The 14,882-nt window shown below is 41.4% G+C and overlaps 1 protein-coding gene across 2 annotated transcripts in view; it reads left to right on the top strand.

Moving 5' to 3' along the window:
• CLIP1 (CAP-GLY domain containing linker protein 1) overlaps nt 1-14,373 on the top strand; it is a 59,878-nt gene extending 45,505 nt beyond the window's left edge. For both annotated transcript variants that reach the window (XM_009695509.1, XM_009695508.1), the window contains 7 exons: nt 4,789-4,841; nt 10,227-10,344; nt 10,623-10,782; nt 11,531-11,580; nt 12,415-12,420; nt 12,958-13,082; nt 13,775-14,373. In XM_009695509.1, coding sequence (XP_009693811.1) covers nt 4,789-4,841; nt 10,227-10,344; nt 10,623-10,782; nt 11,531-11,580; nt 12,415-12,420; nt 12,958-13,082; nt 13,775-13,997 — 735 coding nt within the window. In that variant the 3' untranslated portion in view covers nt 13,998-14,373. The remainder of the gene's footprint in view (nt 1-4,788; nt 4,842-10,226; nt 10,345-10,622; nt 10,783-11,530; nt 11,581-12,414; nt 12,421-12,957; nt 13,083-13,774) is intronic.
• Nucleotides 14,374-14,882: the final 509 nt, after the last annotated feature.

The following is a 14,882-nucleotide window of genomic DNA, read 5'->3' as shown; positions in this document are numbered from 1 at the left end:
TGCACATGTATGCTTGCTTAAACTTCATACTGTGCGTGTACATGAACAGTGCTGCAGCCAGGTAGTGGGTATTGGAGGACTAGAATCGATGTAAGATGTTTTTCCAGTGGTAGTTCATAGGGCAGAAAAAGACTATCTTAAATTTTATTTCTTATTTTTTACTATTACATTTGAACATGTTGTTGGAATCTTAAAGTATGGGCTTAGTTACCCAGTTTCTAACACTGGTACTAGCCGAAAGATAAATTAGATTTACAGCCATTAAATGTGGTGAGTTTAGTTCTTGCGGAGCAGTTCTGATGACAGCCACACCATGAAGACATCTTTGGAAGATTGTGTCCAAAGCAAGAACATAGAAGATGTGGATTTATGTATTGCCTTTCTAGGATAGCACTTGTGCAGAAGAGGGATATACCTGTTCCCAGTGACAGTGGAACAGATCTCTTCCATCCTGCAACAAAGCCTTGATATTTTTAAAGCCAAAAGGCTGACTTTTCCCCAGGGGTCCTGTTCTGAGGGTGAGTGACTACAGATCTGTCCAGTTTCTAAATCCTTTTGGCTGCTGACAGGAGTAATGCACAGGCTCCTTCATCCTAAAGAGCCTTTGGAGATGATTAACAAGAGTCCCAGACGTGTGGGCTCAACCACTGACTCATGCCGCATCTGAGTAGCAGTGTGGTAAGAGAACGCTGTCATCCTAAACAGCCAGTGGGAGCTCTGCTCCCCACTCCCACATGTTTTCTTAAATTATTTCAGAATCTTTGAGGCAACCTGTTATTTTCAGAAAGAGTTGTAATTTGAAAAGGATTCGACAACATCGGTCAAATCTCTCTACCTATCGTATGCAGCCAGAGTTGACATACAGAAAGTCCCCGAGGGAAGGGATCCTTCAGCCCCCAAGATGTAGGCTGGCAGCCGTCACTGCATCCTCGGTCTGTGGCCTCCGTTGTTTCCAGACGACCTGTGAAGGAGTCGTGCTGTTTGCATCCTGCCTGCCGTGGGTCTGTCAGCAGGGATCTTTCTCTCGTTGCCAGGATAGACAGCTGTAATCTATGAAGCACACGGATTAGTCAATCATGTTGCAAACTGGAATATTCTCAGTTCACTTGCACCATAGCCTTTTCTGCCCATGAGTAGATGGCTCCAAGATCAAAGATCTGGAAGATCTGCTAGAGCTTGGAGAAACAGTCTGTTTGCCGCCTTCGGCCATTTGTGTTGCATTATGTCCTCTTGTGCGAGGAAGATGTAATCTGAATCTTGGAAATGTGGGAACGCCGCCTGTTGCATTTCCTAAATGTAACATTTGGGCCACGGTGTCTTTGGGTCTAGTGAACTGCACGGCCTCCTGAAAGACTGGAAGAGGCCTTTGGTATTCCAGGGAGCTCTGTTGTGGCAAAAGGAACAAAGGCAAAATGGTGTCATTTAAAATGCAGATTTCCTTCCGAGTGTCACATAATGAGTGCAGCTCCTCTCAGTTCAGTATTGTTCAGCTCTCGGTGGTGATGTGTGCGGTCTACCTGCCCGGAACTGTCCTGTTTTCTGCTTACTTGGGAGTGGAGGCAGATGTTCTCATAAAAAGCATTCCCTGTCTCATGTGGAGCATGTAAAGCACTAACTGTCCTTCTCATTCTGGTAGAAACCTGCTGTCATCCTGAGGAAGAGGACTTTTTTTGTGTTTTCTGCAGATCCTGAACTTACAGTCCCCTCGTTCTACCTCTAACTCTACTGAGTTTTCTTTTACTGAAATGGCAACAAAACCAGCTGGCCTTGAGGATTCCCGCACGGACAGCCCTGTCTTGGGCTAGCACAGTCTCACTGATCCCCACCACCACTTCTACTTTGCTGGCACTCAGTGAATGTACACCGTGCTTAGGCGCCGAGTTGCAGCATGTTTTGGGCTTCCTTGGTTCAAACTGTCTGTGGGGAGTGAAAAAAATGTCACTATGAAGAACTGCTGGATTAGATTTTAGAGAGCAAATGTCCGTGGTGGCAATGAAGAGGTTTAACACAGAGCAGGATTGCTCATGGAGCTGCATTTTATGCAGTGGGTACTGAAAATTTGGACAGTAGGGAGGAAAGCACAGAATGTAGCAGTGCTTCAGCCTCTGTGAGTTTCTGTGCATGTGCCTATTAAAATGCAGTAAGAAAGGTAGCAAGCATATGCTTTAAGTATTTTGAGCAGTCGCTATGGTAACTATATAAATTCTAGCAAGTGTGTTAGTCAATTGGGTTAGTGAATCTGTGGCTGCATGTGACACACTTTGCAAAATTAATGAATACTCTTTCATGAATGATTTATCCTGACCTCTAAAGGTTAAAGTGTCTTGTACTAAAGATGCTGAGGGGTGCTTTTCTATATTGATCCATAAATAATTAGCTGTTTGTAATTAGTTAAAGATTCCCAGTCAGATAGATATTGAGCTCAGGGAACTTTTCTGGCTTCAAATTATTTGTTGTATTTCTGGAGCCTCAGACCTGCCCAGGCATTTTAACTTCCTTGGAAAAAGTGTAGAAACTTCTACTAGTTCAGCTGGTCCATCTTTTATTAAAGGTGTGCGAGAAGTCTGCTCTGAGGCTAATGAGAGTGAGTGGATTGCTGGAGAAATGCTGATGAGAGAAGGGGTGTCCTTTCTCCCCTTCTACCTGCTCAAGGCTTGATCTGTGACTCATGCAGCTGCAACAGGGGTTTAGAAGCTGCACAACTCCCTTACACATCTTGTTCTCCTTTACTTTTCTCTCTTTTAAATCCACTTCTATCTTGGTCTGTACAAAAATCACTCATCCCTCCAAGCAGGAAACTAAAAAGGAGGAGAGATGCAGGGTTTATGCTCACAATCTTGGAGCATTCCAGAAATCTTGAAGGATTTTCCAAGTTAAACAGGCACTGCAACCTTTCCCTAAAAGAAACCGATAAAAAGCAGGGGGGAGCATCATGGAGCACTGTCGACATGGTTTGTGGGGAGCAAGGGTGAATAATACCGATATGAGGTTTTTCCAATTGCAAGTGGCAGTCAAGAGGGTAAACCCCAGAAAGGTAAGCTAGCCTAAGGTGAAAGGAAGCGATTTGATTGTGGACCGTAGCCAGGTTAATGCTGCACAGCGTGACTGTAGAGGAATGCTAGTGCTGGTAGAGGAAAAGTGGTCCAAGAAACCAGCTGGAAAAGTGTGATGCACAAGAGATTGCAATGTGAGTGTGAGGGAGGTGAGGGGCCACATAAAATAGATGTCAGAGGGGCGTTCTGGAGAGGCAGCTCAGTAGTGTGCAGCTCATTGAGATTTACAAGTGAAACCTTTCTCAGAATTTTCATATTCTTTTTTCCTTTTTTTTTTTTTTTTATAACATTGATCTGTACAGATGTAAGGAGTTCATATAGACTGCTTCTGTGTAGGAAACAGACAAAAATTCTCGGAAACGGGGTTTACTTTGTGCTGCTGGTGAAATTGCTGGGTTTGACTTGCCTGCAGGAAAAATTTGGTCATACCCCCATGGTACTGTGGCTGTCCTGCAGCCTTACAGCAGTTGCTTTCCTTGAGAGAGACATTTTGATTTGCTTTAAGACTTCTTAATATGTCTCTCTACACCCTTGTAGTATCTATTTTCTGTATCAATAAAGTTGTCTGATTAAGCCCCAGCAAAATTGTACCAATTAATCTTAAACCTGGAAGGCTTAACAACACTGTACAGGAAAGGAGAAGGTAAGTTGTCAGAAAATATGGAGGAGACAATTTATCTAGGTGAGCTGCATTTAACCTAGTCTTGGAGGCTGGCAAGCAGGCTTCCTTCTCAGTATAACTTTCTTAACGCTTTCTGTGCCTGTCCGTGCCAAACCTGAATGTCTGCAAAGTGCTGAAAGGATTTAGTCAGTAAGAGATTATTTGCTGTTGTTCCTGGGGCTCTGAGGTTTCTGTTATAAATGTATGTCTCGCTAACCTTGTGGATGAACCCTGAAAACTTGTGAAATCTAAACACTGATTGTGTTCAAGTAAAGGCATGAGTAGTTGCTACTATAAGTGGTTCTGCAGGGCAGTAATTGCTGACTTTGGCCATTGAGTAAGAAGAAAGGAGGAGGTGGTGAAAAATAATTAATTGGCCTGAAAAATACTTAATTTCTTAACCTTATCAGAAGTTTAGTGTTTCTGTGGTGGGCCTTTCCAGTTTTGTTGTTGTACAAATTACAGTTGGTTGTTTTGTTTTGTTTTTCCTAAACCTACGTGTGCCTGTCAGTGTGGACCCCAAGAACCTGCAGCAACAGTATTTTCAGTTGAAGGCCTTACTAGTTGTAAGAGCTTAGGGTGGCCCTGCTGGGTTACAGGTTCTGGATATGGTAACAAACACCAGGCTATCAGCTCTAGGGATCAATAATTTATCTCTAAATAATGGTACAGTAACAAATACGGATTATCCAGGTCAGAACAGCAAATCCAGTAATTCACCAATACTGGGCTAAAGTTAACAGCCAGGCGCACAAAGGCTTATGGTTCTCTTTGGCGTGCGTGGGGCCCGGGAATACCGAATAAGGCAATACTAGCCTCACTACTCTACTATAGATACACTCTATACTGTATAAAGTAGTAATAGCCCCTCACTAGCTAATATCCTTGGTCACTGAACAATTTGTGTTTGTGTGTGTGTGTGCTGTCCTAGTAGAAAATCAATTACTTGAAGGATTTTTAGGCTCTGTAGCCTCTCCCACATTTGTTCTATGATGATAATAATGCTTTGATGTATTATATTAAAGAAACAATCCTTAGTGTATTAACTGTAGTCTTTTTGTACTTGTGTTTTAGCTGGAAGAGGAGAGATCAGTACTCAATAACCAGTTATTAGAGATGAAAAAAAGGTAAGTTGTTTTTTCTGATGTGTGTTTAACTGCACAGTCCTACAGAAAACTTCAGAAAACATAATACAGAAACACTGCTAAGAAAGTGGTTCTTTTCTATTGTATCATAGTTAAAAGTGCCAAGTTGTTAAACAGATTGGATAATAGATGGTATCTTCCATATTTTCTTTATTAAAAGTGAGAAGGCAATGTAACTGTATTAATGTATGCAGTGGTATTTACCATTTCCTCTTTAGTTATGCACCTCTTGCATGGTAGTAGTTCTCTTCATTTTCAGTAACCAGTTTAGTGTTTGGTTTAAGTCTGCTCTGGAATATTGGATTGTCCCTCAGTCTTCTAAAAATGCATGCATACAGATCTGACCTGTCAAGGAATAATGGAAAATACAGTGATGCTAAGGTTTGGTTTGGTGGTTTTTTTAAAAAAAAAAAAGCAACAGTTATTCAGCTTTGAATAGATTATTCTCCTAATTATGGGATATTGAGTTCGTTGTGGCAGTAGTTATTGCAGTTCATTCAGCACTGTTTTTAAACACCAGGAGATTTGTCCTTGGTGACTGGGGCATCCATTTGTAAACTGTGCTGTTCAGTAAATGGTCCCAAGTTACAAAATTTACTGTCTTTCTGCAATGTGTGTATGGAAAGCTAATTGGCTGAGTGCCACAATGTCTTTAGGAAAATGTGGGCTTTTCAAAAGTAATTATATAAACTCTTAGAAAAAGACACAGCTCTCCATGACACCAAGCGTGTTCCAGGAAAAACAAACGAACCCCTGTTAAATTTCCTGAATTTATAATGGTCGCAACAAAGAACAGTGAATGGCACTTTGGTATTTATGCACATCCTTAGCTACTCAGTTATTATACACTGATCCCTTTTTTTATTCCCTAATAATCTGTTACCTGGGAGGTGGGTCATGCTCTATTGTATCTCAGACACTTCTAAAGGACAGCAGGCACCCGGGGTATTACACAAGCTAAAGCTTCCTCAGAGAAAGTAGGAATTTGATCAGTTATTATACAGAGAGGCAAAGGAACGGCTGCACCTCCAGCTTTAACTGACCTTCTGAACTCCATCACTCAGCCTTTAGCTGTATAGACTAGCCTAAGTGTAAGTAATTTTTTTTTTTTTTAGGATGAGGTGAAGGAGAAGGTAAGGAGAGAAATCTTCAGCTGGTGTAAAGAACATTTGACATAGCAATAATTAGTATGTTTACACCAACTGAGGACCATCTCCAGCATATTTGATGTGGAGGAAAGGAGGGAAAAGGAGGATATTAGTGCTGCTGACAGCTTAGAATGCTGTTTATAGCCTGTTATTTAACATGTTTTAAAACGTGTGTTTTAAATAGTGTAACTCCAGAAAGTTACTTGAGGAAAGGAAGGAGGGAGTAGGGACCCAAGATTTATTCAATACTTTCCAGCAGTTCTATTTCACAGCATACATTTCAAAAGACAAAATCTTTAATAAGTTATAAAAGGAAAGGTATGTGGCTCTGATTTTCCTTCTCCTGTTTTTGCTCTGTGTGAGCTGCCTGAAATAATCTAGATAATTATGAATTCATTAAAGTGAACTTTAACATGACTTTACCTTCAGTCGGTTACACTGAGATGCCCACGTTTGTGACTGGCTTAATGACATTCAACAGTGTTGAATAAACTCCAATAGAAAGGATAAAACAAGTCACAGAGGCAGTCAACCTCACTGAAGCAGACTGCAGGCCACCAGGGGTCAAAATACACCAGCGTAGGACATTGTTTGCTAACAAAACCAGTTAGGCTGAATGAAGAGCTAATTAAATTTTTAAAAGTCTCTAAATTCCCCAATTCCACTGAAGTTGGTGATGCAATAAGTGATGATTTCTTCCTTTTGTCTTAAGAATTTGAGATACTGAAAGAGAGACATCTTTTTGTTTCAATTAGGTCAAAGCCGTAGCAGTAGTGCTCTCACCTTCCTTCCACCCACAGGAATTCTCTTCCTCTATTTTAGCAACTGCGCCTATGAAACAGTCTGGCTAGGAGTGACAGGAGTTTTGTATTTATGAATCTAAGGGGGTTCTATGTTACTTCAGCTCATTAGGGTCATTGTGGGTTGCTAACTGTCTTACTGTCTTTGAGCTTGCGCTATTTATCAATACTCATTTCATTCCTCTCTCTTCCCTTTCCTACCCTTGCTTCCTTTGCTATATCTGTGTGTCTTTAATGGTAAGACTCAAGAAAGTCTATCCACGTTACAATAAATAATTTTTTTTTTTTTTGAAGTAAAGTTGTTGTACATATTTTGGCTGCCTTTGTTCCTTGGTGTCTTGCTTTTGTTTTGTAAAATACTCAGCAATAGAGAGATATATATATTTAAAAAGCAAAAAGTCTATATTTTTTACCAAAACAAAAAAGCCCCTTGGTGCAAATTTAGTTCTTCCTTACAGTATTTTGCATTTCTACTCCATGTTTCTAACATGTGGTTCTTGTTATCTTGCATTTTTAAAGCTTGCCCAGTAACACTTTAAGGTATTTGCTTCATTCTTAGAATTTCTTATTTTTGTAGTAAGGGAAGAATCTGGGTGATTTTTTTAATGTTAAAACAAAACAAAAACCTCTCTCTCCCATGACTTCCGCACACTGCTCAAAATGTGGTTTAACCTCCTCAAGAAAGTGAAATTTTAAAATAGCGTGTCAAATGACAAAGTCATTTTTATTGTTATTTTTTTTAATCCCTGCTGGCAAGCAAATACTTTGGACTTGAATTGGCAGGGAAAAAGTTGAAGTTCACTGAATCAATTTCCTTATTTATTTTTTTTCTGATAAAATAGTTTCCACAAGATTTTTCCTGCAAGTTATCACTATGTAGTAATTTCACATTCAACATATGCTCCTTACGTTTACTATCTCTCATATGAATCATACTACAAACAATACTGAAGCTGAGAGCATCAGTGGGGTAGACTCAGCTGATGCGGGAAGTGAACCGTGATCCACACTTCCGTATAAGTAAGTAGTGACGCATACCCTACTATATTTGTAGGTTTTCCAGTTTCAGCATTTGATAGGGCCTCCGACTGGAGCTGTAGAGCGTGGTTCCTGGAGAGAATGCTCTGTAAAAGAAAAAAAAAACAATGCTACAGTACAGGGACCTTTTCCCCCCTCTTGTTTCCTCTCCTCTTTTCTTCTCTTGTTTCTCTCCCCATGTGTTACAGTATTCTAGACTCCTATAGTGAATTTGTAAATACATTTATACGCTCACAAACTGTTTGCCTTTTTCAACTACTTAAATGCTTACGGTGGTTGAAACCAAACCCAATAAATGGCAAGTTAACCATATTTGTACAAAAACCACATTTGGTCTTGATCTCTAAGATGAAGGCCTGACCAAAAAATGGAAACATTGACTAACTAACAATCTCTTGAGCATGAGGTGAGTCACTGGGGTTTCCATCTGCCCTTCTACAGCTGCGAATATAACAAAGAGAGGCTCGGGAGAAGTCTCAGGTACAGCAGAGCTTGTGAGCAGCAACTTCCAGATATTTCCTGGATTTGCAGCTCTGTGGATTGGAGAGGGCAGCTCTGCTCAGTCAGCAGCACCCGTGCATTGGTGGCACATTTCTTTCCCACACCACCACCCTGCGCTTTTGATCTAATTCAGCAAAGCATTTAAAAACATGGGTTAGGCTACAGATTGGGTGTAATACTGCTGAAGAACACAGATTGCTGTCACGCTTTTAGTGCTTTGCTGAATCAGAGTTGGCAAGGAGACCTATTAAATGCCATTGCCCTTTTGGGTTTTATTTAACAGGAGTAGAACTTGTATTTGGAGGCAAGACTCTGCAAGTCTGCAATTTGTTGTGTTCCTGCTTATATTAATTATGTCATTGTAAAAATATACCAAAACCAAAATCATCCTTTTGGTTCTTGTTTGGTAGCTGCATCAGGTTTTCTAAACCCCAGATTCTCCACTTGCTGCTTCCATTCCCAAGTATAATCTTAACAATGAAAGAATTGCATTAATTGTGCTCTCATTGTTGAGTTTCCTATTTATCTTGAGTCGGTGAGATTTATTTTCTTTCATGGTCTGGGTATCGTGGCTCTCACTAACTGTAGATTCCATAGATATGAAAACTTTTCCATTTGAACTTAATAGCGATCCCCTTAATAGCGATACTGAGCACCGTCACACAAGGATGCATTCTGCTCTTGATCCCTTCAACAGTCCTAGGAGAGTGTAGTGCAGTCTAGTTAGTTAAATGAAACTGTTACCTCATTTGGTATCTTTGAAGTACTGGCTACTCCGTGCTCTTTGTGTAGCGGGTACACATTCCGGTAGCCTAGTTTACCTTCAGCCCTCTCAGCTGGTAAGAAGAGAAGCAACTCACTGCTGTGGCCTTGAGACCTTGATCATCTAAACTGAGATGTATGGAATTGCGTAGAAAACTGGCTACCACCTGCAGAAGCTCGGAGGGTTGACAGCCGCTGCACACTGCTTGGGGCTCTCAAAAGCAAGGTTCTCTTCTAGAAAAGTAAACATAGATTTTGGAGTAACAATTTTATTTTTTTTTTTTTAACCCAAGCAAAAACCTTTCAGCTTGTAAGGAACTTTTGTAGCAATAGTCCTCACATCAGAGGACAATTACTCATCTGTGTGTGTTGTGTGACCTGTCAGGAAGACTTGTTAGCATCAGTGTGAGGATGTCATAGCTACGGTGCCTTAAGGTGACTGTCAGGACAGGAATTGTAGGCAGAAGTCATATCTCGTATTAGATCAATGGAAAAGGTTGGGAAAACTGGACGTACGTACACAGAAGGGGTTTATGCCTGTTTTGGACCATTTCTTTTTAACCCTTCTTCCGTGACGTAAAACAAATCCCACGTGGTTTTGTACTGAAACAGCAGTTGTTAAAGGCCCAGAAACTCTTTAAGTACGTGTTTCAGGAAATAATGACGTCACTGGAATTAGTGAGGACCAGCTGATATTTCCAGCATCATCAGTGCTTTGCATGACAACTTGTACAATGAGCTTTGCATGTATGTTTTGTTGCTTGTTAATAATTTTCACGAAGTAACAAAACTCTGAAGTTAGGTTTTGTGGAACATTGTGCAATGTGTTTGTTTATCCTGTATCTCCCCAGTCTATTAACTTGCTTCTTTAAATTCAAATGGATACGATGATATGCAGATTCTGGCATGTACTACCTAGGTAAAGTTTTTGCTTTGTTTCCACAGTTGTAACATCTGAAATGTTTATACACATGTAAAATCTTAGTCACGTACAGAATTGAAAATTGCTTTTTAAGAACCACTTCTTACAGTAGTTTAATACCTGAAATTAAATTATTTAGGCAACTACAGTAATCCATTCTTTCGATGATTTCTGGTTGTATTTGGTTTTCTTTTAGAGAATCAACATTAAAAAAAGAAATTGATGAAGAGAGAGCATCTTTACAAAAATCCATCAGTGTTACTAGTGCCTTGATCACACAAAAAGATGAGGAACTGGAAAAACTCAGAAATGAGGTAAATGATGAACAGTGGGATGATTCTTAATTTCAGATTACGTTATGGCTAGAAGCATATGGCTTTGTATGCTTGCTACTTGAAGAGTCACCTAATTGTTTTTCTTCATTAATGTGGCATAGTTAAACCTTAGAATTAAATCTTTAGATATCTGTGCCCAGTTAGGTGACATCTGGCATGTATTCTTGGTGGCTCTTTAGCCCTTACTACTAAGGGCATTGCTTTGGTGCTGTGACTTCATTCTGGAAGGTCTAAGCATTCTCAAATAATTCTTGCAGATCACGGTGCTCCGTGGAGAAAACGCTTCTGCAAAAACCTTGCAGTCAGTGGTTAAGTCACTGGAGTCTGACAAATTGAAACTTGAGGAAAAGGTGAAGAACTTGGAGCAAAAACTCAAGGAAAACAACGAACAGCCTTTAACTGTAACCAGCTCCTCAGGTAAAAGAGCGAGCCTCTCTGTGCCTTCAGCTTTAACCTTCGAGATTTTTGCAACTGTTAACCACATAGTTAAAAGGAGGCTTAACTAATTGAACCTCCTGAGAAGTGTGACTTTCCTGTTGTAGAACACACATCAGATTTGAATGAAGGAAACCTGACCAGCTGCAAAATATGTAAGCTGCCGACTTTGCCACTTAGCCCCATTTACAGCGGGGTGGGGGGCAGTTTGGCTGGAAATGAAACATGTGCCTAAGTCATAAAACTTTGTCCTGTTCATGGTGTGGCTTCTGCACAAGAGCCTTTCTCAGACTGGTTTTGTTTTCCCTTGCTCTAGCTGCAAAGTAACGTGTAGGCATCATAACAAAATCACCTACCTGAGCACAGGACTGAGACTCCCACGTTTTATAGAGTCATGCTCACCTTATGTTGAGCTTCTGAAGCTTCGTACCAGTGCAGTCTCATCTCTGCAACAGAGGAGCTTTGCCTTGCAGATTTGTGAACTTTAGCTGTCACCTATACATACATTTTTTGTATTTTAATAAGTAACATGCAGTATTGAATATACCTCTGTAGGGCAGCGGTCAAAACAATTCCCCCCAAAAGTCACCCTTACCAAAGCTTATACTGAGTAATTAGAAGTAGCGAGAATAAGGTGTTTTGGAGACTAGAGACTATAACGTTATTTCAATCTCTGACTAAGCCACTGTATGCGTCATATTATACCTTGTTTGGTTTCTTTTCTTTAAAGGTGACATTGCTGCTAATCTGCTTCAAGATGAAATTGCAAAAGAGAAGCAGGTATTTGATCTGAAACATCAGCATGCTAAAACAGCCGTGTGTCTATAGGGAGAGTGAAATATTTTTCAAATGACAGTTCCTATCAGTTTTTGTAAATCAGGAGTATAATGGGCAAGTTTATCTTGTAACCTTCGGCTTCTGAAGGGAAATATGAATGACAGTAAATATTAAGAATCAAGTGATGAGTGATGCTGGAGAAATAGTCCAGGTTATTGGAACCTGAGGAAGCAAGCAGGGAAGCAGGGGGATGGGAAATTTTGACCTGTCGGTGAGGTGCAGCCCAGCAGAGCCCACTCCCAAACTGCTCCTGGGCCTTCTTTCCAAAGGCCTCTTGGATGTGAACGAGGAATCAGGTGTGGCTCACCTGGATCTGTGGTGCTTGCCATCTTGGAGAAGTGGGCTACCTGAGCTCCCATGCTACTTCTAAGCTTCTGCAGTTGAAAATGTTGATCTTTGCTGCTTCTTAACTGCAGAACTTTGCTCAGAATGAGGGTTGGCAGCAGTGGAGCAAGGCGTTTGCTCAGTTAGCGTGTTCTTGGTATCAAAAATGTGTATCAAAGAGTATGGTAATCATAATGAACGTGTGAAGCGCTGCTGTGCAAGAGGCAGCCTGTGACAACAAACGCCTAGGAAACACGGTTAGCATAGAAGCACCTGCTTGTCCTAAAAGTCCTTGTTAGATCGGCGCTGTCAGCCATGTTGATTACAGACGAGGAAAGACATTTTTTACAGAGATCAGAAGTAGTGTAATTAACATACACCAACCACCGATCTTTTTCTTTTTTTCTGCCTTCTTGAACTCGCCTGCTGACGGCAACCCTTCCTTCCAATCAGCACGAGGTTTGTTCCACTTCTTGGCTTCCTTTATTTTATTCACTATGTTAATTTGCCAAGCATTACTCGATGACATTTGGCAGAGCTGCTGCAGTGCTGGCTTACTGATCTCTGTGCCTGTAGCTCTTGGGAGATGCCGATGAGTGCACTGTGCTGTCCCACTGCCCCTCCAGGATACTCTTAGCTCTGAGAGTACCCACCAGAGCCGCAGGTTCAGAGGAACAGAGACGCTGCTCTGATCAGAATTACACAACTGGATTTATGTTCAGAACCTAACGTTAGAAAAAGAGCTCAATCGGTCAGTGGTGGGTTGAGACCCACCGATGTCAGCCAGACGTGTTGGTGGGCTGGAACTACCTGGCTCCCTGAAGGGAAATCATACTGAGCGTCTCCACAGTCCTTTGGGTGCTCTCTGTAATACAGCGATCCAGCAGTAAGAGTTAACGCGGATTGCAGGTGTCAGTTGAGGGTTATTCCTTTGTTGCTCGCTTTCTCTGAAGTGCAGTCCTCAACCTGCTGGCTGTCCTTCTTCTTGACTCATAGATTGACTTCCTGAATTCAGTGATAGTAGATCTGCAAAGGAGAAACGAAGAATTGAACTTGAAAATACAAAGAATGTGTGAAGCAGCGCTCAATGGCAACGAAGAGGAGATAAATAACTATGACAGGTATAAATCTGAAAGGAAACCTTGGCTTGTGTTTTGGGAACTGTTGGTCGCAGTCCGTTGTCAGCCACACAGTGCACCAGCCTGATTTCAGCTATCAGGAAGGACAAACGTAGATTTCTCTTGAATTTAGTGATAGAATCCAGCCTTCTTTCTGGGTCCATCACTATGGTGTACCTGGTGGTGCAAAACAGTTCTCTGTAGTTATCGATCACAAAGACTGATATATCGTAACGTACCTCTTGTCAGTTTTGGTTGAGTCTGGCCCTTTCCGAGTTAAGTAGCAGAGCCGTTGCTATCAAGAGGCATTGAGATGGGGAGATCAGGTCCAGAGAAATAGAACTGAAACCTATTTGATACGTTGTGACTTCAGAGCTCTTCTCTCAAGGGAAAAGAGAAACTAGTTTACATGTGTTTCTTTTTTAAATAATGTCTGTGCAAGTATTTACAGAAACAGAGCGGTTGGTTTAGTAAATATTACAGTATAAGGGATTAGGGGGGTACTGCAGGGTAGTCAAGATGTCAGAAGATTTTCAGAAGGGGTTTTGTAGTTCAGCTCTTTTTGTTGACCACTGTGGTGTTTCCTCAGTCTCGGTAATTACAAGACGGCTAATCGTGCAGGGCAGGGAAGCAGGCCTTGCTCCTTTAGGAAGGAGAATTACCCTGCTTGACTTGTGCTGGTGCTGACCTTGCAGTGAGGAAGAAAGCTTGTCAAAGAAGAAGCCTCGTCTCTTCTGTGATATCTGCGGCTGCTTTGATCTTCACGACACTGAAGATTGTCCGACCCAGGCACAGATGCTGGAGGAGCCGCCCCACTCGGCTTACCACGGCAGCAGGAGAGAAGAACGCCCCTACTGCGATACCTGCGAGATGTTCGGGCACTGGACGGCCGACTGCAATGACGACGAGACCTTCTAATGGAGCGTGCCGCCGGGAGGACAGGCTGTGCGCCCTAACCGGACGATTTATACCACCAGCATTTGTGGGTGCTGAATGTCAGGAAAAGGGACGGTGTTTCTTGACCCCCTCACTCCCATTCCCCTTGCCCATCCACTGCAGAATCAGTAAATTGATAAATATTTTGCTCCTCTGCTAATAAATACCCTATATCCCTTTAATAAACTTAAGTGAAATATAAATAAATGATTTAACAAATGACTTTATGCTACTTCTTCCCAGGTTCTGGGTGTGTCCCCACTCGTAACAAGGAATGCCCCCATGCTGTTGCATCTATTGATGGGAAAACATGTATAGGAAGGAAGCACTATAGTTATATTAAAGCTTATTTAAATACCTTAAGATTATGCTGTTAATTTTCATATTTGCACTAAACCATTTTAAGGCTGAATTTGTACATTTAGATTTTCAAGCTTTTTTTGACACTGGACTGGGTTGAGAAATGTTTCATCTTCATTTACTCATTTGATTGTGATTTCGCTCAGTGAACGCGAGCTGGACGACAGTGTGAAACGTGAAATCTTGAAGCAGGTAAGAAACGGAGCTGCTGTGGGGGTTTTAGAAACCCGTATGCTGTGCACACCTGGAACAGTTTGTGGGACATCCCTTTTTTTTTGCGTTCTTTCAGCTTCTATATAGTGTGTGTGTGTGGTGTGTGTATGTATATATGCATATATATATTAAAGTTATATTTTGGGAAAAAAAAAAAAAGGCGTGTTTTCGTTCATCTCTTTCCGTGGGCTCTGCGTGGGGACAAACGTGCCCTGTGGCTGCACTGTAAATAAACAGAAAAACGTTAGCAGCGTTGGGGGGTGTTCTTACTAAGGCTTCCGGCGCACCGTCCCG

The sequence above is a fragment of the Cariama cristata genome, unplaced genomic scaffold (assembly GCF_000690535.1).
Source record: "Cariama cristata isolate BGI_N322 unplaced genomic scaffold, ASM69053v1 scaffold5272, whole genome shotgun sequence".
NCBI classification, from domain to species: Eukaryota; Metazoa; Chordata; class Aves; order Cariamiformes; family Cariamidae; genus Cariama; species Cariama cristata.
Note: the sequence above shows the minus strand (reverse complement) of the source record. Positions and strands in the feature narration are given on the sequence as shown.